We start from the raw sequence: 24,612 nt of genomic DNA on the forward strand, positions 1-24,612 counted from the left end.
AATCAGTGTTACTTCTGTGTGCAAGCCAAAAATAAATTGAGGTAGAGCAAATTAAGGTAAACTTGTGTCCAGCTGATTTCATCTGTAGTTGTTTTGTTCAGAATTGGGTGATCCCTGATACAGCTTTAGCTAAACAGTAGCATTTTTTTCTAAGTCAGTCTCACCCATTTTGACCTTGAGGTCTGAAGCTCACACAGCACAGGCTGTCTGATATTGCACACACAGAAACACACATCCCTTAGTGCTCCTGAGGATGGTTTACATACATACATACACATACATATTATTATAAACTATGATGAACAGGTCGTGGGTCACATCTTTCCTCTACACTGGTTTCTTTATTTTGTTGGGTTTATTTATTTATTTTTTCTTTAACGATTTACAGAGGTCAGTTATTTAAACATTTCCATGCCTGCAGTAAAGTCACAGCAAATATCATGGGACATTTAAGCAGCAAAACAAAAAAAATGTAGTTATAAACCTGACAGGACACAGGAAACTCTCCAGTGGAAACAGAATTCTACTTTTAGCTTCTGATATAATTTAGACTCTCTGATTGAACTAATAATGGATCAACAGGACGGCTGCTTTACCCCTAACAGTTTCACTGTATGAACCTGGACTGTGCATGAGACCGTTTAGAAGAACACAGAACATGAATTAACATTAGATCCTGACCTGTCGGCGCGTTGGGAGATTTATTAAACAATGAAGTTACGCTATTGTGCCAAGGCGTAATACGTACAGTGTCTCTGTTACCATAATAAGAGTATTGTGACCCTAAAATAACAAAAAACTGTGAAATAATGCACCATTGACTTTAGACCTGTTTTTTTGTGTCAATGGCGCAATCGCTTTCTGCTGCCTGAAGATAGCAATGTGCAAACAATTTGCCTGACTCATTTTAAGACCAACACTCCCATGGGCGCACAGATGGATGAAAATCACAACTGCGTCATTTGGATAGTAGCAATGACACTTGCGCTGCGCTTTTCACCGGGTGCAAGATAGGGCCTTATGAGTCTCAAATGGACATTACAACTTGTAAACACAAAACACCAAACAGATTCTTCATGATCCGCAAATATAAAACACAACCAAATAAAAGATCCACAAATAATCATGAAAATCATGATTCACAAATTGAAGGTGATTTCCCCCTTGTTTGTAATTTGGGAAAATGCAAAGTTAAGTGGAATAATATTCCTTTACAGATTACCTAGACTCTCACTGTATCATGGTAATGTTAGCAGTGATGTATAATTAGAAATTTGCTGCATGATGGAAGGAAAAATTGGAAAGTAAATTACATTATACCAACAATGCTTTTTGCTTCCACTCATTAGTTTTCATTATAATCTGAGATCCTCGGCTGTTGCTAATCAGATTTTAAATGGTGATTGTAACACTGTAGATGGCATGATGTTATTCACTGTCTGATCTGGTTCCCTCTTTTTGAGATGGCAAAATGACTCCACACTGGTCTGAATGGCCAACATTGTCAACATAATTTGATGGAATAACATTTTACAGTTTAAAAAGCAGAGTGATCTTTTTTCTTTTTTTTAAAATAATTTTCATAAAGTGTCACAACAACCTGATAACCAAACTGATCAGAATCAGAATCAGCTTTATTGCCAGGTACGTGTACACATACAAGGAATTTGACTCAGGATTGTACATTACTCATGATGTGCTTACTCATACAAAAATACAATATCATAAAATCAGACACAGACAGATCAGTGTAGACAACACAAATATACACATTATGAACAAAAACAAGATCTATTGACAAATAGTGCAGTGAGCAGAGTGCAAAGGATTAAATAATGTAATTAGATGTTCATGAAGCAATTTCATTTAATTAAATAATGTTCATCTTCTTTCCAGAAACCTAAGAACAGCTGGCAGTTCTCCTTCTTCAAATAAGGACTTATCACTATTTGACAAATACTGTTTGTCCCAATGGAGACTTTTATACCAAAATAAGGATTGCTCATTCAATATCGGATCCATGCTTTGCCAAAATGATAGATACCATTTAAAGCTGCACTTTTAACAAAGGATTAGGGTCAAAGCAATCTTTGAGGATACTGAGGTCATGTCCTTGTTTTTAGCAAGCTGGGTTTCCATTCTAGAAATCAACATGAATAATATATCTAACCGCAAGTGACTTTGAAGCATATGAAGCAGATTTTGAAGCAGAACACATTCTCCTCTGCATCCAGTCCCTATGATAGAGATGATGATGACGTGACAAGATTTTTCTTTTTACCACTGTCTTTAACTAGTAGATTGATAACTTACACTTGCACTGTAACTTTTGCTGTCCTGTTTTATTTTTTATTTGTTTTTAGCTTTTTACCATTGCTTTTAATTAAATATTTACACGGTGAGAAATGAGGAACCTCTGTCCACCTGTAAACACGCAGGTGGGTCCAGAGTATAACTGGATCAAAGTGGCCTGCGGACAGACATGTCCTGGTTTCTCTGTAGTGTTCGAGGGTTTTTGGAGTTTCAGTGGACCCAAGGATTGCTATGGACCCGAGTACAGACTAGCTAGAGAGAGTAGATTAAGTGTACTTCTCTGTTTATTCTCTTTTCAAAATAATTGTAACTCAATTATTTGCTCAACCCCTCAGCCTGTTTTTATTTTCCATTTAACTCTTTTAACCCTGATTGTACACTGCACTGTAACTTTTATTATTTTTTAATGTGTATTTTTTCAATTTCCCTATGTTGCTTTTAAACGTTTTTATTTTTGTTTTGTTTTTTTATATTTCCCTGTTGCTTTTATGTTTTATGTAAAGCACTTTGAATTAACTTGTTGTTAAAATGTGCTATACAAATAAACTTGCCTTGCCTTGACATAGTGACCGCCAAAATGAGAACTTAATTCTTTCCATGGTATGAAATAATGGAATGCAGTCCACACTGTAAGTTAGAAAGACCAAATATTTTTTGCCAATTTAATATCTGATGCATTAACTTGTCAACTTCAGAGACCACACGGTGACAAGAAGGAGACCGCTGACAAGACTCCCATGTGTGCCATGTTCAACCGCTACACTGATCAGGGTTATTGTTTTCTTTCTTTTAATCTTTCTCTCACCCCTCGTTCATCAGCTTGTGTTTCGGATATCAGTCGATCACAGTTTTTTTTATTGTTTCTGTTTTTACTAATTCATGTTAAGCTACTTTGGGGATTTGAGTTTCTCTGTGTCTGCCATTCACAGGGACCTGCAACGGCTTTGGTTTGGATACCTGCAGGAAGCATGATAGCTGTGGCCAAAATGTTTAACCTGGTTTTTCTCCTTTTCACCATACTTTGTCAAAATGAAATCACAATATTCTGATTCAATTGTTAAATTTCATCTGCTTTTACTGAGACGTCCTTATCGTGCTAAGACCAACCAAAGGATGATGATTACTTGAATTCTCCACTCTCTGGGAGAAGACTGATGAATACAAGGTATGCAGCAAAATATAAATAATTAATAAACATTGGCACAATGAAGACATATTTCAACTAATTCATCAAAGTTCTGAGTTTTATTTACCCTAGACACCTCTTTCAAAATTGTCAACAGGAATATGATATGCAGTTAATAATAAAAAACATGCATACATGTTTAAAAAGCTTTAGTAGTAGTTTAATCTTTCTTGCAGAATCTCTTTCATCGCTTTGATTTGAATAAGAGTAGAGGACCCCTAAATGAGTCTGAGCTCCAGAAGGCACAGCTCAGTATAGGACTCGCTCTAACTGCGGTCCGACACTTTCATGGCTGCGCTCCATTGACTCTAATGTAAAAAGAAGTTTTCTAGCTTTTTTTGGCTGTATTTTTTTTAAGATATGGTCAAATGCTGTTCCTCTACTTGTAATAATTACAGTCGCTACCCAGAGAGGTTGAAATGAGAAGTACGATTGTCTATGAAGATTCTCAGTCATCCAGGTCATAGTTATCCAACGAAGGTTAAAATCAAGGGCAACTGGACTTGGTTGAAGATACTGGAAGACGTTTCGTCCCTCATCCAAAGGAGAAGTACGATTATTATTATTCTTTTTCCAAAACCTAAAACAAATCCAGAAAAATGTCGGCTGTGGATTGTTCCTAATGTAATGTTAGTTAGCTAACGCCAGCTAACTTCCTACTGAATGTAACGCAATAAATCCCTACTGTTCTGCTTTTTAATGAATGTAATAATGAATAGAGGCATGCCCAGCTTTACAGGAACAGTGTTGTTGTTGTTGTGGTGTCCGAACAATAATGCTGCGATGATGTGTTGAGAAGAAATCCGCTTGACACTGTTCTTGATCATAAAAGTTTATTACATCAAGGAGTTCAGCATCAATTACAAGCTCTGCAGCAGCTTGGAGAGTGACCCAGCCCGATGACCACTCTGTCTCTCTGTACATCAAACATAGCTTATATAGGATATGTGTAGGTATCTGATAGGTACCATAGAAGGGTTTGAGTCTGCTCCAACCCATATAAGGGTACAGTGCTATTCTGAGGTAACAAAACAAGGGGTCAGAGGTCAAATTCTATAGAAGGGTTCAGTCCCTACACAACCACTAATCACTGCTCTCCCCTTAAGAGGTCACTGACCCTCTGTCCAGCTGCTACAGTGCTATTTTAAACTGTTATGCGTCAAATGCACATATATTATACACTACATTGTCGTTCATATCGTTGTCTTTTGTCTCATTCTTCGGGGGATGCGGTGGTTCACTTGTAGTGTGATCAGTAGGCTTTAGCTTCTATCTTTCATTTTGTTCACGTCTGTTTGAGTTAGTCTGAATACAACCTTCAAATTTATAATGGAACTGCAAAACTGTCTGCTTCTTTCTGAGATCGCTTTTTCCAACTAATTTGACAATATTTCTCCTGGGAGTGCAGTAATAGACAGTGGCAGCGCCGACAGTCGGACTTAGCAACAGTAACTAAGGGGGCGGGGCTTAGCGATGAGTCAATTGAGGCTGTGACACTATTCATCAATTTAAAAAGCTTGTACCAATACAAGAAGGGGAACCATGCTTTATATTCTCAATTGTAACTGGAGTACTTTCTCCGCGTGTCTGTGCCAGGAACAAACACGGATACTGGCATGGTGAGGCTGATGATGTTCCGGTATTCAGGTTTCTCATCAGTCTTCTTGGAGAGCTTCATCACTCTCATGTTACGCCTGAAAAAGGTGTCAAATGAGTGACTTGGCAACCACCAATCGCCTCACTTTCATAGACTGTATATAAAAAGATCACTTTCAAAACAACACTGTTTTACCGTACCGTATCGTTTATTTGTTCTGAATGAAGAGAGGCAGTAGAACTTCAGAACTAAATCCACTTTGAATCCCCAAATCTATTCTACAGAAAATAGTTTCAGAGCAAACTCAAATATACCACTGATGATAAGATTTGAACAGTGCACAATATTATATCTTATATATAAGTATTTCTGTTTTCAAGTGTGTGTGTTTTAAGCTTATGTTTAATTTGTGAGGTTTTCAACAACAGATCATCAGATTGAGGAATCCACATGACCTGGGAGGAGTCTACTTCCACTAAACTCCACTTATGGATTCTTCTTTGCTTTTCAAAAAATCATCTACTAAAGTAAACATAAATAGTCCTGCATTGAAAATACCCCCCCCCCAAGTATGTATTATTTGTAATACATACTCATAATACAGAACTGCAAGCAGAAATAAGCTATTAAAAGTATTAAGGAGACTAACAATTCTACAAAACCACATATTCTTTTGTTTCAGTGGTTCATCGTCTCCATGTACATGTAGACCAGAGCTGACACAGGATCACAGGAAACCCACAAGAGAAGACTCCTGCAATCAAATTCTCCTTTTGTTAGAATTGGTATCTTCCTGTGCAAAACCTCCAAAGCAGTAACAAGTTTCTGTGATTAAATTATCCTTGTGGAATAAACATTCCCTTCTGAATCATCAGCTGAAATCTTAATTCTTGTCCACATTTTGACATCAAATTTCATATGACTGTAGAACAAACAGGAAGCAACAGAATACACTGGACAAGAAATTATTTTATTATCTTATCACTGACTGCAACATCACCTGCTCATGCGTCATTTCCGTCATTCCATTCTCATCCATCTTCAGAATTAAACAATAAGATAAAATTTCATATTTACACTCATTCCTGCAAGTGGTGTTACAAGAGCCTCTCGTATTTACATGTCAGTGTTCTTCTTTCACAATAATAAATCAAAAATAGAAAACAAAAATCAATGTATCATCCAGGTCTCCCTCTTGTCACTAAAGACCATGAGCATACTCCGCTGTTCAAATTTGTCCATTGCAGTGTATGGTGGAGCTAGAGATTACAGGGTATGGCTGGCAATATTCAATATTTTTATTATCAACAAAACCCATGAAAGCTCTAAAACAAATAATTGATCCCGTCTGTGTAGCCAAAGCCTGATAACCCCTGATTATTCCTCCGTCCTACTCTATTGTTCAAAAGCTTAAAACACATGCGCCTCACTGTTGCACTGGGTGACATGTTAATTCATTACAACGATCATGGGCACTATAGTTATTCCACAGACACTGTTCTAGTACTGTAAATACTCACTAGTGTACCAAATGTTTATTTATGACTGAAAATAGTCCCCAACAAATGTACTATTTATTCCTGATTGGGGAACATGTGCTGAAAACTACAGTGCTATTTAAGGAAGTGATTGAGCTTTGAAAAGAAACTTCCTATCTGTGACGAGTTTTTTTATTTTTTTATTTATATCTTCAGTAGGAACTAATGGGGTAACAGGGTAGGGATATCATAAATTATTGCTAGAAGAAAAAACTAATTCATTGTTGGTTTTATTATTTTCATGGGATTTGTTGAAAAAAAAAAAAAATTAAATAAAAAAAAAGGTAAAACATTAGCCATTTCCTCTAAATTGAGATAAAGGCTGTGTCCAGTTCAGGGATGCTTGCGGCGTGTGCTGGACAGCTCTCAGTCCTCCTCCTTCTCTATATAGGTCTTACAGGCCGAGCGTGCCATCTGTCTGGCCATGTACCTATCTCTCGCCGAGCTCACAGTCTGATCTGTGCTGCGCTTAGCAAACTTGTTTGCCTTCTCTTCCGATTCCTCTTTCTCCGTGCCTTCCTGTCTCTCTTTTCCCATTTTTGGTTCTCCGACTGATTCCTTGTTTTCTGGATCTTTCTCTTCACTCTTCACCGCCATCTCCTTCCCTGGTGCCTTCCTCCTCTCCTTCTCCTCTTCTAGATCTTTGTCCTTTCGCTTGTCTTCATCTGAATTCCTCCTCTTCTCTCTGTCCCCATTCTTATCCCGCTCTCTCTCTTTAGGGCTCCTCTCCCTCTTTCCGTGCCTGTCTTCCCTCTCTGTCTCCCCCTTGCCTCTGCTTCTGTCATCTTCTCTCCCTCGGTCTCTGTCCCTGTCTTTCCTTCTATCCCTGTCGTCTCTTCTTCCTCTGTCATATCTGTCATCCCTTCCCCTGTTTCGGTCTCTGTCTCTATCTCTATCCCTCCCTCTGTCTCTGTGGCTCTTCTTATGTCTGTCTCTCTCTCTCTCCCTCTCCTTTTCCTCTCCGCTCCCTGATGAAGGCGACCTCTGTCTGTATTGACGTTTTGAGTGTGTAGAGCCAGCCGCAGGCTTACTAAACCCAGACTTTTGCTCATGCCCCTCCTCACTGTCGCTGCATGAACTTGGGATATTATCATGGGATGTAGATGAGGGAACAGGGGAAGTCCTCTCTGCATCTTTTGAAACCTTTGAGGTTTGAGTTCTGTGGAAGCAGGAATAGAGATCCAATAAAAGGCTCAGAATATTTCTTATAAATATGTGTGCTTGCTGTGTTTATGGATGAGCAAGTACTACAGCGATATGACTGACTTGTTTGCTGAGCGATCTGGTATTGCCTCCTCTCCCACTGTCTGATTCAGCAGGTGCCGGTAGAAACCGCTCAGGTCTTTTTGTTTCTTCACGTCCAAAGCAGCTAAGGAAAACAAAAATAATTCAAACAAGTTATTTACACTGTTTTAGATAAAGTGGCCTATTTTCCAAAACATTTTTAGTCTATATATTCATGTCATGCTTTGTGTGCCCTATGGAAGGTTATACTTCTCCACAACACATTGGCAAACTTTAATCCAACGAAGTTCCCGAACTTTTCTGCTTTCAATAAAATATCTGACCATGAGGCTATTTTCAAATTGTTTTTACAATATCCACATTGGTTTGGGGTTACCAAAAGTTGCTTTGGGAAAATCTGATTTAAGCTGCTTTCATATGTTTGTTTGAAACTTCTGGAGTTCAAAGTATCACCATGTCACTTACAAAATGTCTGTCTGCAGCCTAAAACTAGTTGTAAAGTAGGGCTGCCCCCGACTAAGGATTTCCATAGTCGAAGCAGAATTGTGAAGTCCTGCCTAGTTGACTGATAGTTGAATCAGGTGTGTTTTTTTGCGCACGGCGATTGGGGGGGGGTTACACACAGTAGCTCTGCTTTAATCTTGAGAAGCTGCAGAGCTTCAGTCTCTGTTCATCAATGGTGATAAATTATCCAAAAGTTCCGCGTGGTGCGGACAACTCGGCACAACACCAGTGAAGCTGGGGCTCCGTCTCTTCAGCAAGTGTTCCTCCACTGCCACTATACCTACACGCTACACCTACACATGTGCACTGATGACCCAGGGTTAGATTTTGGATACAATTTTGGATTTATTCACGCACTTTAAAAACATTTATTGAAAGCTTTTTTTCCTTTTCTAATTTTTTTATTTACAGCATTAAATGGTGAAATGTATATTGTAATAGGCTGTATATTAACCTATTGGGAGGAAACTGGTAGTTCTATGTAAAATCAGACGTTGAGCACCCCCATATCGAATCAGGCGCCGCCCATCGAAGTATCAAATCTTCGACTATTCGGGGTCTGCTCTATTGTAAAGTATGAGTCTAACCTTCCATCACTGCCTCTCTGTTCTCTCTCTCCTGCTCCTCCTTCTGCTCCTGCAGTTTCTGCTTGTAGGCGGAGGTGACGTAAGCCTCTTTATCGGCGAACTTCTCTCCCTCTGCCTCTCTTTCCTTCTGGATCTTCCTCTCTTCCCTTCGTTCTTGTTCTTTCTTTCGATCTTCAACAGCTTTCATTAATTGGTGGATATACTTTGGCTGTAATAAAGAGACAAAGACAAAAGAAAATGTATTAGCTTAATGTTCATGAGGACTTTCTTGCTCACACTTTGCGGTTTCTTCACCAGTAGGATGTCAGAACTCAGTATTGGCCAAACAACAGCACCACAGCACAGGGGATCACAATGTCTTGCTCCAACACATTTTAGCATTAGTGTATTAGCATTAGTGCATGCTGGCCAATGCAGGGCCCTCATTGACAGTCTTATTAACCATTACATTGCTCTTAAGTCCCAGTGTTGACAAATGCATCTATACAAGTGTTCAACATAAGTGAGATTACCTTTTTGTCAGTGCCTCGCAGAATTGCTTTGTTGCTCTCTAGTCGCTGGTTTTGAATGTCATCGTACACAGCATCATAGTCATATACTGTGCTGTCCTCTTCCAGGGCCTTCTGCATCTCCAAACGTGTCTTTAGACAGAAAAAGACATCAAACACCAGAGAAATGTAAATCATAGGAGAGTGAGAAAGGTAAAACATTTTATAGCATTAAGTTGCAACGTTTTTTCCCCCTCTCACCTGCTTCATCATCTTCTTTTTAACAGCTTCCCTCTGCAGACTCTCCCCAACTGAGGTCTGAGGAATACAACATATTTAGTAAATATCATAATCTCAAACGATACCAGGATGTGTTTGTTTTCAGAAATCTATTTTTGTTTCTATAACAGTGAAAATAATGAATCACATAGATATGCCATGTTTGGTGAATGACAAGAGACACACTGCTTATAACAAATCCAAGGTTTTACCCACCTCATCGTCTGAGTCATCCCCGAACACTGAGGGTTTCTGCAGGATTGCTGTCTTCGATGCTCCTTTCTTCTGTGACAAGATCAGCCCGTACCTGTGGACAATCAGAAAGCTTCTTAAACCATGTCCTGTAGGACACAGTAATCTGTAAATACATTTCACATATAAAACTTTCACTTCGACTTTCAAGCTGTAATTCATTTGGAAAAGTGGTAACTCTACTGGGACAAAAAGAAGGCTTTGCATTTGTGTTTTCTACTTTATTTTGACTAGGCCCATGCCTATCTATCTAGATACGAAAAGATAAAATAGACCTTTATCTTTCCAAAGGGATGCTGTTGTGCAGCAGTTAAATATCAAATTGAAGCATGTGATTAAGGTGCAAATTCTAATTTACACAGTCCAAAATACATAACCAGGTTAATGGTAAGGGTCATTCTTGGTGAGTTACATATAGATATGTATGATATGGCATACAACTACGTATGTGCAATATCAAATACTGTGATGTTATGTAGTTCGGTGAGAGTGAGGATTACAGATCTTTCTCCAGCTTTTTAAAAGCTGGTATTAATAGAGTTTATCCCTAAACTAGACAGCACAATAACTTGTTATGTATTAAAGCACTAACGTTATACATGCCAAATCCTTTTTGTCAGAAATTTGCAAAGAGCTAACGTTAAGTTATGAAGTTAATCATAGACGTTTAACGGACATTAATTTTTTATGAGACATGTGCCTTTTTGCAAACACAAGGTTATGCATACTTTTTCATAGTGCAATACGTCCTGCACCACAAAAAGAAACAAAACACGTCCAAAAGCAATGCGAAACCTACCAAATTAACTGCAGTTGGAATCACTAACGTTAGCTATTGAAGTGTAATTACTTTAACGTTAACTCTCCCTGACAGTGAACTCAGCAGCAGTCTTTCTGGTAAAAAGAGGTAGCTGATAAATATATGGCAGGTAGGAAAAGGTGAAATTTTGAAGCAGTCTTTTGGAAACGTTAACTAGCTTAGCTGATGTATTAGCGCGGTTAGCATTACGTTAGCACATCGTTTACTATCAGCAAGAACAGCCTCTGATTTTTTTTACAAATACCCTGAGCTGTAATACAAAAACCGACAAAGGTATTTATCAATCTTATAATTACAACAACAACCAAGAGAAACAGTTTTCATTTAATGTTAATCACACCTTAGCATGTTTGCAACTTACTGTTTTGTAGGGACCGCCATCTTCCTCTACTGACTGTGAACCAGCACGGCAGATTCGACACAATATGTTTGTAAATTCACACATGATAAATTCTTCTAGGTTACATTGCAGCAGCTATGTGAATATAGCCACCGCACAGCACACATGGTCGATATTCATAATTTTGGAAGTTATATGAGCTGCTTTTTTCTTCTTTTTCTTTTTTAAAAACTAAATATGGGTTTATCAGCCTGTTGCGAATGTGTGGACGTCCATGGCCATGATGAAGAAAATGTGATTTATCACTGATTTGTGAAATATTTGGACTATTAGATAAATAACTAAATTCCGTCATGTAAAAAGCAAATTGGAATAAATCCTGCGACAACTGTCATAACAAATGGTAGAGGTGTTTATTACGATTATGCACATCAATAGATGGCGTTATTGCTCCAAAATGTAACTCGTTGATCAGTCGCAAATGATTAATAATCTTTACAGTTTCAATAGGGACCTCGCACGGTTCGTGCTCGGGCCCTAATTCGGGCAAGACTCGGCTCCTGCACACAGTCCATGTTTAAATCCAGAGAAATAAAAGTTGAAAGTTTCTCCTGGTCGGATTGTGAAAGGCCAGTTTGTACAAGGAGGTTAAGGCTTCAAAACTGAGTTAATCTTGATACAAATAGAATAGTGGCAAACTCTGTTAATGGATAATGGTTATAGCTAATGATAATTCTAGATGAGAGAATTAGGTTGCAATAGGTTGGATACAGTTCAATTAAGTTTTATATTTTAACTTTACACTGTATAGGCCTATGAATTATCCAGAGTGTAACCCTGCAGTTGTGTGAAAACATTCTTGTTTTGATGATTGTCATGTTCTCAATTCATGGTCATGTATGGAGAAAATTTGCTCAACTCTTCTGGTAATGAATTCCTTTCAAAAACAAATTGGATATTGTCAAAAATGTGTTTACATTTCAGATATAGACTACACTTTTTTCACTTGATAGCAATATTTAAATCGATCAGCAACCTATTTAATTCATTCTTTCTTTCGCTTGTGACACCTTGATACCAAATATGTCTATTTGGTGTTCCTCATCACAGGGGGCATATATCTATTTGTTGTGAGAATATTTTCATTATAAGAATATCTAATTTGAATAATGTGTAGAGTTCAGATGAGGTAAAACTATACAGTATTTCAAAACAAAGAAGAAGATTAAAGTACAGAAAATATATATAGCCTAATAGTTATGTCTGGCAGAATTTAGAATTTCATATTATCCAGTCCTCTACTGTATGTAAATGTCCAGAAGCCAAAGCTTATAATGGATTTATTTCTGTTGTGACCACACATCATATAGCAGCAAAGTGCTATACCAAAGATACAGAGGATATAATGGATTTATAACTGAGAATAATTACAATGAGCAGACAGGGGCTCGTCACTTTGTGGAAAGTCAATGACATGAAGTGCTTCTTTATAAGATTAACTGCGAAGGAAGTTGCAAGTGAGTCTGTTATTGAGGAAACAAAGATTGACAGTCTGTGGCTTCTGTCTGTGTAATTATGAGCAAAGAAACCACTCTCATTTCAATTTATTTGTTCATGTTATTGGTTACTTCCAATGTGGTCAGCTGCTCTGTTCTAAACCTGTGGTAAGTCATTCTCTTAAATCAGATCAGAGAGAACATGTCGCACCTTTGATTAAAGCTGCACCTTTGATTAAAGCTGCAGCTTTGAATTCCCTCTGACTGACTCTAAATCCAAACACCATTATCTCTGTCGTAATCTCCATCTCGTCTCATCTCGGGCCTTACTGCTAATCCCCCTTGTACAAACAGAACAACCAAAGCTGTCTAATGGATGGATGAATGGATGGAGTGGAGTTAAAACGAACTGGGATATGTGGATAAATCGATAGGTATTGTCAGAGGTATGGATCAAGTGATAAATAGACACTATAAATGGAACATTTAAGGTGGAAGTCACAAAGGAACTAAACAAATATCCTTTAAATAATAATAATAATAATAATCTTTATTTGTAGAGCACTTTTCAAAAACAAGTTACAATGTGCTTTAACAAGTGTAAAGACAATAAAACCCAAAAGACAACACAAGATAAAAGCAAGAAAACATTGAAAAGACTAAAATACACATTTAAGATAAATATAAAATAAGTAAAATAGAATAAAATAAAAGGGATAAAATAAAGTCAAATAAAATCGGGGACTTAAAAGAGTTCATTGACTCAGCCGACCTGATTTCCTCGGGCAGGCTGTTCCAGAGCCTCGGGTCCGCTCTGTCCCCTTTAGTTTTCAGTCGAGACTCTGGAACAGACAACAGACCTCTGCCCGAGGATCTCAAGGTACGTGCTGGTATGTATGGGACTAAAAGGTTAAAAATATAACAAGGCGAGAGGCCATGAAGAGCTTTAAATGTGATCAATAAAATTTTAAAGTCAATTCTAAAACATACTGGGAGCCAGTGTAATGAAGCTAAAATAGGGGTGATGTGATCAGCCTGGCAGCTGAGTTCTGGACAGTCTGGAGTCGATCAGTAGATTTTTGGGTTAAACAAGTGAAAACGCTGTTGCAATATTCCAGGTGTGATGAGATGACGAGATTAAATAACTGCAGAGGCATATTCTTCTTCTATTTGTAATGATGTAGAAAGAAAACACTGTTGATCACAAGCCAATTTGGTGAATTATTTGAATTATCATGTATTGTTTTAGCCTGAATCACCACTCACATCTATAATTTTTGGCAATTCAGTCAGATTATGAGGCTAGTATTATTTATGTGTAGGAGGAAAAGGGATAGAAAGCAGGTTTTACACCAGCTGTAATGATAGTGGTAGTGCATATGTGCATACCTGCTCGCATTGGTATCTGGGCTGTGTTGCATGTGCTGATGACGCACACCTAAAGTTTAAGTGTGTGGTTGGCTGTGGTTGCTGCTATCTGAGATCTGTGCCCTCAGGTAATGAACATAGTAAAGATTCAGACGGGCAGGCTACACCTCAGGAGTTACGAAATAGCAGCTGACATTTTCCCTTGGTCCATATTGCACTGATAAGAAAATTACTAAAGAACTGACTTAACCTAGGTTCTAGTGACTTGAGATTTTCTCACACTTAAAAAAACAAGAAGAAAGAAACAAGTACTTGGTGGTTCCTATAAAAAAAAGGTTTAGTATTCTACATTTAGACTTGAGAGTGGCTTTTAAAAGTTGATTTTGTCCCACATATGCATAAAATTGATAAAATGCATAAAAATAGTTGGTAGAGATGTGTAATTTATGCAAACATGTTGTCTTTTAAGAATAATAAAGCATATTATGGCATAATTTAAAGGGACACTCAAACTTTTTTACACATAAAGATCAGTTTGTATGTCACGTGGACTATACTCAGCCTGTAAAAATATTTGTATAACGTTTTCTGTGGTTTGGTAGAGAGTTTTTAACAGTCTGAAAAAAAATAACCTAGGTTATGTCATCATGATTACCTTGCTTTGGGCTTGAAGACTTCTATTTGTATAGTGAAAAAAGTTACAAACGGTTTGAAAGGACAAACATTTAGGCTAACAGGCATGGAGGGTCTAGAGACAATGACATCAGTTTCATTGCGGGTAATGTAGGATCCAGTGTTTTTGGAGTCTCACCAAGACTAGGGACTAAAAGTCGGGATATTTCGTCTCTGCCGATTGAATTTTGACCATTCTTTTTAAAGATTTCTGTCTTACAAGTCCCCCATAGCAGTTTGGCAGTTCATTTAGGCCCCCTTTTAAGACATTGTCTGAACATAATTATTGTAGGCCGTTTGCCTGGCGATGGCGGTCAATATATACTTATCTTTTAATCTAATTCACCACTAAATCAGGCTTTTGTTTGAGAGAGACCACTCACAACTGCTTTGTTTACGTCCAGCACACATACGGTTAAACGGGATTGACAAGCTAAGGGTAGTTGCGCATGCGCAGGTGGTCCTGACAGAGGAAACAGCCGGGGAGTAGTCAAATAGTCCACGATCAGAGAGAAAGAGAGAAAGAGAGAAGACAACGCGACAAGACCGACAACCCGGGTTCAACTGGGGTTTCTGCCCCTCAAAACAATTATGCTCGTCTCGCCGCTGTCGCTTCCTCTCAGGTGTTCGCTTCCCGGTTGCTGAATGGCGCTGGTTACCGTGCAGCGTTCACCGACCCCCAGCACCAGCTCCAGCCCCTGCGTTTCGGTAAGAGCCGCCTTTATTGAAACCTCCTCCTCCACCATCAAACCCAGATCTCCTTTCTATCGAAGGCGATTTGAGGCTTATTTTCCGCTGTCTTTTTTTTGTCGGCTGCTGACTTACAAACTGCCTTGCCTTTGTACTCCTGCGCATGCGCGAAATATAGCTGCTCATCATTTTCAGACAACGTTACAATATCAGCGTCGCTACTCGCCACTGAGTTAACCTGCTCGACAAAATGTTTTGTGACTGCTGTTTGAAAAGGCAACACCGTAAGCAACGTTAGTTTGCGAGCAAAGGACGGTTGTGTTTTTATTGTACCGCACGGTTAACACGGTTTCTGTAAGCCATTTCCGCCAGTTCAAAGGTTTAAATGGCAGTTAGCTAACGTTACTTAACGTTACTGTCCAAGATAAGAGAGACTTTCATCGGTAGTGTGGTGAAAATTGTTAGGTATTCCTGTTCGTCAATGGCAACAAATTATACTGCTGCTAACCATGTAATGGTTTTTATTTGCATAACTATTAGTTTAGCTATCTACGAAGAAATATGTCTTGCACTTCCACTCCTAATAAGTGCCTTGTGACACGCATGAATGCGGGTGCACTGTTGCATTATTGTCGTGTGCTGTGTTTCTACGTAAACAAGGTTGTGGACGTGCGTCTTTCTCTTTGTCTCTCCTCCCCAGACTTGATACTTGTCTGCGTGTTTCTCTACCTGTCTGTCTCTCTTTTCCTCTGTGTGTGTGTGTGTGTGTGTGTGTGTGTGTGTGTGTGTGTGTGTGTGTGTTTCTTTTTCTGTTACTGTTGTGTCTGCTTGTCTTGTTTCTACAGAAGCAGGGAACCCCACCAGACAAATCAGGAATAGAGGGAGGAAGTAATACACACTCTCGGTTTACCATTCAAGTCTTGTTCTCTGTCGGCTTCACACGACTTCATGCACTTCCTGTGCCAGTTCTGCTGTGTATATTATTGACAGTCATTGTGGTATTATGTGCTAAATGTTGATATGCTTTACTTTCCAGTGCTGGTTGTTTAGGCAGTGTCACTGTACAATAACTTCTGACTGCATTGTCTGTCTGATTTTAAAAATTGAGTAGATGAAATACTGACAAACAATAGTAAAAAATCCAGCAGCTATCATGGTATAAGTGAATATAAAAGCAAAATATTTGATGGTTTACAGATTTATATCGCTTTGATTGCAGTATTTGTTTGCATATTGCCCAACCCTACTGCAAAATCAAATTAACTGTTGGCCAAAATACTGCACGATAACATTGGTTTCCTTGCTAGTTGGACTGAGTAGAAGAGATGAATTTGTGTTTGAAAATGTTGAATTTTTTTACCCCCAACTGTGTTTTTTTTAACACCAAGAATGTCGGTCACAAACTATTTCTGGGTGTTGTGGCCATGAAAGCTATCCTGTCCTTCACACCTTTTGTATTATCATAGCAAAACAGGTTCTGCGAGCAGGCATAATGATATGTCCACACACATTTTAGGTAATTTGTTCTTATTGTCATCCAAAACGACTCAAAATACATACACAAGTAGATAAAACATGAATTCTTTGAACCATCAACATTGAACAGTCAGTATCATAGAAGTGTAAAAACGCAACTCCGAGTTAGCTGTAGTTTCTGTCCTTTGAATGATCACATATGTTAGAGATGTGATTGTGAGCCAAGGAGTCTTTCATCACGTCAGGAGTACAAGCTGTAAAAGTAGAGGAAGAAGAAATGCGTATGTGTAATTTAACAAGGTGAGGCAGGCAGGGGTGGTGAATGATGTGAATTTTTTTTCTTGTGGCGAAATGCTTTCAAGTCGCTACCCGCACACACAGTGGTAAGACATTGCACAGACACATGTCTGGTTTCCTGTCTTGCTGTCATGTCGTGCGTGTCTGTGGGGAGTCTTGCGTAAAGTTTCTCATGAGATGCCTGCTAGCTAGCCCCCCCCCCCCCCATTCTTTACTTTAAGTTTAAGTTAAACGTGTTCAGCCTCGCTGGTCTGTGTTTGCTTCATAATACTTGGACACTTCATTTTGCTTTTACTAGCTTTAACTTGGTGACTCTCGATGCTCTAACTGGTGACCCCCCTGTGCAGCAAAGACTTGTGTCTCCTGTCCTGCAGATCCCTGTACAGCTTGCATATTCGGGCTACACATTTCCATATGCTTCGGAAAACTCCTCTCACATTTTCATATATGCAAAACGTGTTTTACTATCTAACCAAAGGTCATAATGTAGTGACAATGAGTTTGGCTGCATGTCATGGAACAACAGCTGAAACTTTATGTAATCTGTAATCTACATTTGTAATTCACCATGACATGCAGCCAAACTCAATATAGCTAAGGCATTTCAATCTCAGCAAGCACTGTGCAGGTTGTAATTATGCAGCAACACAAAGTAAGGCATTGGATACATCTTGAATGCAGAAACCTTTATGGACATAATAGTTCCAGCGTCACATACTTTACATGAGGTGTTCAACAATCTACACAATCTGTTTGTAAATGTTTGTAAAGATTTTTCTGGTGTTGAGTGTCACAACACCCGGCAGTAGATGCCAGTATTCCAGACCCTTCCATACTTTGCTTCAGCAATAACTAGGCCAAAACATATCGATTCTTTACTGTGTTGCACTTACCCTGGAAATATCATTCACACATACATTGCTCACAATTTTCACTGGCTGCATCAAACCGCAATTATTCACAGATAATTCAAAAATACTGTGGTATGATTTTCTGTCCACATCACCCAGCTTCAGTGAGGGCAGCAAACGCACTGAGGCAGCCCTGCACATGTTTCATCTTTTTGTCTGTGCTCACTGTTGCCCACCTTTTATGAAGCTGTTAATGGTTTTGTAATGTTGTTAAGGCTACTTAAGCCTACATACAGTGTAAACAAGTAAGGACCAGGCACTGCAAGAGAAGTGCCAAGTGTTAATCTGCCCTAATCCTTAGCCTGCTCATTTAGAAAAGCTTCATATTCCACAATGTGCTGATTAGATGAGATTTGGATTTTATTCTTTTACTCTCTCTTCCTCATCGCCCCGCTTGTCTGTGTGTGAATATGTTATTCTCTTACTGGCCACACCTTAAAAACAGACTGAGGTCATTTTTCCTGGAGAGTTTGCAAACCGAGTTGAAGTTGCACTCTGCTCTCCTTCGTATCTCTCTGCTCAGGCGGTATTGAATACTGTGTTGGATGCCCCTTGCACTTAATGTGTTTATACATGCATCTATGCTTTTGGATGTGGAAATACAAAAGATTTTTTGTTATATCCAGGTTGGACTTCATTCACTGACTTTTTTTGTCAGCTATTATAGCTTATTTAATGTTGCTAAAACTTTTCATTTTTGATTATGATCAATAATAAAGGTCTGATTTGAAGGTGGACTTTGCTATAATAGTGAGCTTAATTAATACAACACTCTTCTAAAACAAGTTACAAAGTCCTTTACAGAGCATCAATAGCTTAATCAAACACTAACACCAAAAGCGATTATGCTTATGATCACAGTTAGTTATGAACAGTAATAATCCTTTTTGCATTTTACTGTGTACAGTATCAATAATTTCCCAATATAGCAAACCCATTATAACTAGTGCCCGACCGATATGGGATTTCAATTGCTGATATTTAGAGAGCAGGGCAGCCGATGGCTAATATACATGATTAACTTAACAAGTAACATGTTTTACAGATCAGATTTGCTGTCATTTAGGATGATATATCAGCCTTGGGATGCCAGATATTAGCCCGATTAATCAGCTGACCGAGTCTGTCACTAATTTTTATTTTTTTAATAACTTTATTTTAAACGTTTTCAGTTATACAGAAATGAGCGTACATACAGTCCCCTCAAAGTATTGGAATGTCAAGGCAAATATCTTTGTTTAAGACATACATGTTTAAGATCAAAATATGAGTATGAGACAAGAGTTCAGAATTTCAGCTCTCATTTCCTGGTATGAGGAGATGAGCTGCAAAAATCCTGCAACACAATCTTATGGACTGATGAGACCAAGATTAATCTCTACCAAAGTGATGGAAAGGCCAAAGTGTGGAGAAAGAAAGGAACTGCTTATGATCCGAAGCATAAAAGCTCATCTGTGAAGCATGGTGGAGGTAATGTCATGGCTTGGGCGTGCACGGCTGCTTCTGGAACACACTCATTAATATTTATTGATGATGTAACTGATGATGGTAGCAGCAGAATGAATTCAGAAGTGTACAGAAATATTTTGTCTGCCAATTTACGGAGAAATGCATTGAAACTAATCGGGAGGAAGTTTATCATGCAGCAGGACAATGACCCAAAGCACACTGCCAACAAAACAAAGGACTTCATCAGGGGAAAAAGTAGAAGGTTTTAGATTGGCCAAGTCAATCACCTGACCTTAACCTAATAGAGCATGCATTTCACCTCCTAAAGAGGAGACTGAAGGGAGAAACACCCCGAAACAAACAAGAACTGAAAGAAGCTGCGGTAAAAGCCTGAAATAGCATCACAAATGAAGAATGCAACAGTTTGGTGATGTCGATGGGTCGCAGGCTTGAGGCAGTTATTGCAAGCAAGGGTTATGCCACCAAATATTAAATGTTATTTTCTTTACGATTATTTGTTCCTTTACTTTTGCTCACCTAAGTACGCTGTGGTCTAATACAGATGGTGGTATGTCCTAAGTTGTTTAACACACATAGATGTGAATACCAGGAAATAAAAGCTGAAATTCTGAACCCTTGTCTCATATTCATCTTTTGATCTTAAACCCAAATGTCTTCAGTGAACAACAAAAACAAAGAAATTTGCCGTACCGTTCTTACTTTTGGAGGCGACTGTACATGCAAACATACAAACTCAAAACGTAGTCCCATATTGGCACCCTTCCTTTCTCCCTCCCCATATACCCTCCCATGGGACCAAGAGCGTAAACGTTTATTTTTTAACGTAAAAATATTGTGAGCTCAATAGAGTGGTGTGCAACTAAATGAACAAGATTAATTATAAATATAAAACAAATTCTCAATAAAATGTCTTCTGAAAAAAAGTGTTGGGATTCTGCGAATCAGCAATTATTGTAATGCACCAACTTCAAAATATTTTATGTAATGTATGTTACATAAAATATGTATGTTATGTTGCATCTCTATCCCAAAGCGCAGTTGTCAACCTTCTAATATTGTACTATACTTACACATTATTATTATTATTATTATTATTAAATGCAATTTTCATTTTGTCTCTTTAGGAGTCCGGCAGTGGGGAGGATGACCGTCGCTCTCAGCCGAGGAGGTAAGTAATTGAATGGGCAGCATCAAATGTCCTGTCTCGGACAAAGCTTAATTATTTTTCCCCTCTGTGACCTCATTGCTTGATGGGCATGGGAGTGTGACGTCATAAGCTAGGAGTGTGAATTACAGTGACATAGTGCAAGAAATGTGGTGCCAGACCAAGTGGATAAAGGGACAACAAGAGCATCTTCTGAAGTGTCTGAACAAAGGCCCTGTTGTGTTGCTGCCGCCGACCTCTAACTTGGCACGACCTGACCTAGACGAACAAGGGAGGATATAGACTTTACCTGAAGAAGCACTTAATGTTTAATCATTAAAAGTGTCTGATCCTGCAGGACTTCCCTCCTTTACTAGTATAAAGAGTTGCTGTTTCATTGTGTGCGACACAATCTTGCGCTGTCCCTTTTGTTGCCTCAGGCTTTGAACAGGTGTTGGGAATCTGGTTTATCCTGTTTCACTTAACCACATTTGGAACTGGTTGTATTTCACCAGTGATCTGCAGTTTTCTTTCCACTGCCTACTGTACTCTAGATACCGCAGAACCTTTGTTGCAGTAACAATCTTATTCCCCGCTTTGTTTTGTTTGGACCTTTTTAATAACAAATTAAATCCTGAAATCCTCTCGCGTATGAGAGAATTAACTGTGGTGTGGCTGTCCATTAGAGGGCAGTAGAATCCCTGTGAGTCAGGTCGGGGAATGTGGGTCAGAGGAGCAGCACTGCTGATCCAGGGGCAGATTGGTAGCCCCTCCCAAAGTCAGAGCGCCTCTGTGTCTGTCTGGTCATTGGAGCTCTATGCCCTCTAACTGAGAGAGCTTTCTGTATTTGTGCAGCTGGGAGTGAAATCTATATTCACATGCTGGAGATCTGCACGTGTGTGTACACAGAGATAGGCATCACATCAGATGTCATTTTGATTTGCATTATTTTGTAAACTAATATTTTCTTGCCTTGAAGTCCTAAGATCATTTGAACTTTGACCTTATTATCCTCCCCTGTCATATAGCCGTGCGCATTTTGCGAAATGTGACATTTTCTATGGAAGTCAGGGGTTCTCTGATGGTTGATTTGACTTTATGCCGTTCCACACAACTATGGAATATGTAACTCCATGACCTTATTATTTGTACGGACATGCCATTACATTTTTCAAAGGAGCACATACCAGTATATAAATATCAAGCTAGTGAGGAGCTGGGCCTTGTCCTGACCTCATATTACTCTTAGAGTAACTGTGCATATTATTATACTGGATTATTCTGGGGGGCAAAGGCCACAAAATATTGTAATTTGTTTGTCATCTGCATGTAGGAGTGTTTTTGGACACTAAGATTGGTTCATTTACTGTTGGTTGAACTTGTTATCTGTGTGCTGCTATTCAGTCTTATAGCTATGGGAAGTAGCTCACCACTTTTCTAGTGTGAAACTTTATTTCAAGACATTCCCTAGTAGGTCACGGATCAGAAGTGCAGCTTCGTCTACTTTGCCCCCTTTGCTGTAGTTTCCATATACAATGTACAGAAAGTAATGGATTTCAGCTTTATTCCTCCCGATCATAAAACAAATGGTATTTGTTCAAAAGAAGAGCACTTGTATCATGTCCAATCAAATAATCACATATTTCTTGTCAAGCCATCGTCTGACCTAATAACTTCCACACTGAATTCACACATCACTCTTTGGCAAAATAAAGCCATTAATAAGCTGTGTAAATGCACTGTATCTGCTGCTGATGTACCTTTTTATAAAAGTCACCAGAAAGGTCATGGTGTGTAGGAGTAAATGAGCAGTGCCAGTTATGGCAGTTAGTTTGAGCCAGTGTACTTGTAATTGGCTATCTGTTTTGCACATTAAAAAAAAAAAAATCACCACACTGCAGACATGCTCCCTTCACATGCTCTTGATTAAAGCATCATATCATCGGCCTATCAGCATCGAATCGTCAGAAATCTTCATTATGGGCAGATTTCGATATTTCATTTTAATGTCTTTTATTTGCAAATACGATGATGTGCTGATGTCATCGTGCATCTTCAAGTGAAACAGAAGTTCAAATGTATTTAGCTTCTGTATTGTAGTGTATTTATGAGTGAAAGAGAAAATGTGGGCGGAGTTTAATTAAGATTTAAATCAAATCCTACACACCATAATGGGCTGTATATGTCTGGACCACATACAGCACATTACGGAGCTGTGGAAAGATGCAGAGATGTAGACAGCTGTTCACCCCCACAGATTTTCAGACACTCAATAAATAACATTGGGTTTTTTTTTGGCTGGTGAGAGAAGCAAATCTACCCGCCCCTTGCATATTTTACCAGTGTTTGGCTGGTGCTAATTTTGTGCCCTGCGGTCAAGTGCTGTTTTATGTGATGGGTGGGGTTGGCTAGTCACCTGAAATCTCATTTGATTGGATACAGTCCTAGATGAGATCAACTATATTATGTTTTACAAGAAGAGAAAGGAGAGGGATTTTGTTATACAAATACTCAAAACACACATTTAGTATTTAGAAAGACATAAATGAACAATAAAGACAGGAACACAGGATTAGTGTAAATTTATTTAAATGAATTTTATGTCTTTAAGTCCAAGCAGCAGTGTAATGTATACAAGTCCCCATGGTCTCAGGTGTTTTGGCAAAAAGGATTCAATAAAAGTGAGCCCGCACCCTGAATTACTAAATGAACTTTCCCAACTGCTGACGTCTGTGCCTGTCGTGCCGTAGCAGTCAGCATCTGCAGCAGAGCTCGTCTCTGACACAGGTAGCAACATCCGTTCAGACTGTAACGGGGCTTTAGTGATGCAGTGTGTTCGTCTGCATGGCCTACTGCAGTGCTGCTGATTTAAAGTCGGTGACATCAGCTAAAGCGGCAGCATCACTGGAGGACCCCCAGTGGAGAAATCAGAGGGAGGAAGAGGAATGTATTATGCTGCTTCAGTTGAAGAGTATTTCTGGTCTTTTATAATTTACATTATTTAGTTGGATTGAAATAAAAAGTGGACTCATAAATTATTTGTCCGACACGGAAGGTTTACTTTAGTAGTCTGTTTCTTCACATATCCAATCACCTTACAATTTACATTTGTGTGCGTCTAAGACTTCCCAATAAATCTTTTTCACTTACTCTGTTGTAATCGAATATACAGTGGGTAAGGAAAGTATTCAGACCCCTTTTAAATTTTTCACTCTGTTTTATTGCAGCCATTTCCCAAAAATCAAAAAAGTTCATTTTATTTCTTTAGTAATGTACACTCAGCACCCCATCTTGACAGAAAAAAACAGAAATGTAGAAATTTTTGCAAATTTATTAAAAAAGAAAAACTGAAATATCACATGGTCATAAGTATTCAGACCCTTTGCTCAGTATTTAGTAGAAGCACCCTTTTGATCTAATACAGCCATGAGTCGTTTTGGGAAAGATGCAACAAGTACATCACATCTGGATTTGGGTATCCTCTGCCATTCCTCCTTGCAGATCCTCTCCAGTTCTGTCAGGTTGGATGGTAAACGTTGGTGGACAGCCATTTTCAGGTCTCTCCAGAGATGCTCAATTGGGTTTAAGTCAGGGATCTGGCTGGGCCATTCAAGAACAGCCACGGAGTTGTTGTGAAGCCACTCCTTCGTTATTTTAGCGGTGCGCTTAGGGTCATTGTCTTGTTGGAAGGTAAACCTTCGGCCCAGTCTGAGGTCCAGAGCACTCTGGAAAAGGTTTTCGTCCAGGATATCCCTGTACTTGGCCGCATTCATCTTTCCCTCGATTGCAACCAGTCGTCCTGTCCCTGCAGATGAAAAACACCCCCACAGCATGATGCTGCCACCACCATGCTTCACTGTTGAGACTGTATTGGACAGGTGATGAGCAGTGCCTGGTTTTCTCCACACATACCGCTTAGAATTAAGGCCAAAAAGTTCT

General features: G+C 38.9%; 2 protein-coding genes across 3 annotated transcripts in view; one reads left to right on the plus strand and one right to left on the minus strand.

Annotated features, from left to right (window-relative positions):
* Positions 1 to 6,047: 6,047 nt before the first annotated feature.
* Positions 6,048 to 11,263, minus strand: nsrp1 (nuclear speckle splicing regulatory protein 1). Its single transcript, XM_046041109.1, has 7 exons — positions 11,171 to 11,263; positions 9,954 to 10,044; positions 9,720 to 9,776; positions 9,483 to 9,611; positions 8,971 to 9,178; positions 7,901 to 8,003; positions 6,048 to 7,793 (listed from the first exon to the last, which is right to left on the minus strand). Exons 1-7 carry the CDS (start codon positions 11,188 to 11,190, stop codon positions 7,001 to 7,003), a joined length of 1,401 nt encoding a protein of 466 aa, XP_045897065.1. The 5' UTR covers positions 11,191 to 11,263; the 3' UTR covers positions 6,048 to 7,000.
* A 3,917-nt stretch (positions 11,264 to 15,180) lies between these two features.
* The window catches only part of ssh2b (slingshot protein phosphatase 2b), a 27,912-nt gene continuing 18,480 nt past the window's right edge, over positions 15,181 to 24,612 (plus strand). The window contains exons 1-2 of one of the 2 annotated variants that reach the window (XM_046040018.1): positions 15,181 to 15,393; positions 20,654 to 20,697. In XM_046040018.1, the coding sequence (XP_045895974.1) occupies positions 15,331 to 15,393; positions 20,654 to 20,697 (107 nt within the window). In that variant the 5' untranslated portion in view covers positions 15,181 to 15,330. Of the gene's footprint in view, positions 15,394 to 15,581; positions 15,660 to 20,653; positions 20,698 to 24,612 lie in introns of those variants that run through there. The other variant, XM_046040019.1, reaches the window with a different exon arrangement.

The sequence above is a fragment of the Micropterus dolomieu genome, linkage group LG23 (assembly GCF_021292245.1).
Source record: "Micropterus dolomieu isolate WLL.071019.BEF.003 ecotype Adirondacks linkage group LG23, ASM2129224v1, whole genome shotgun sequence".
Taxonomy (NCBI): Eukaryota; Metazoa; Chordata; class Actinopteri; order Centrarchiformes; family Centrarchidae; genus Micropterus; species Micropterus dolomieu.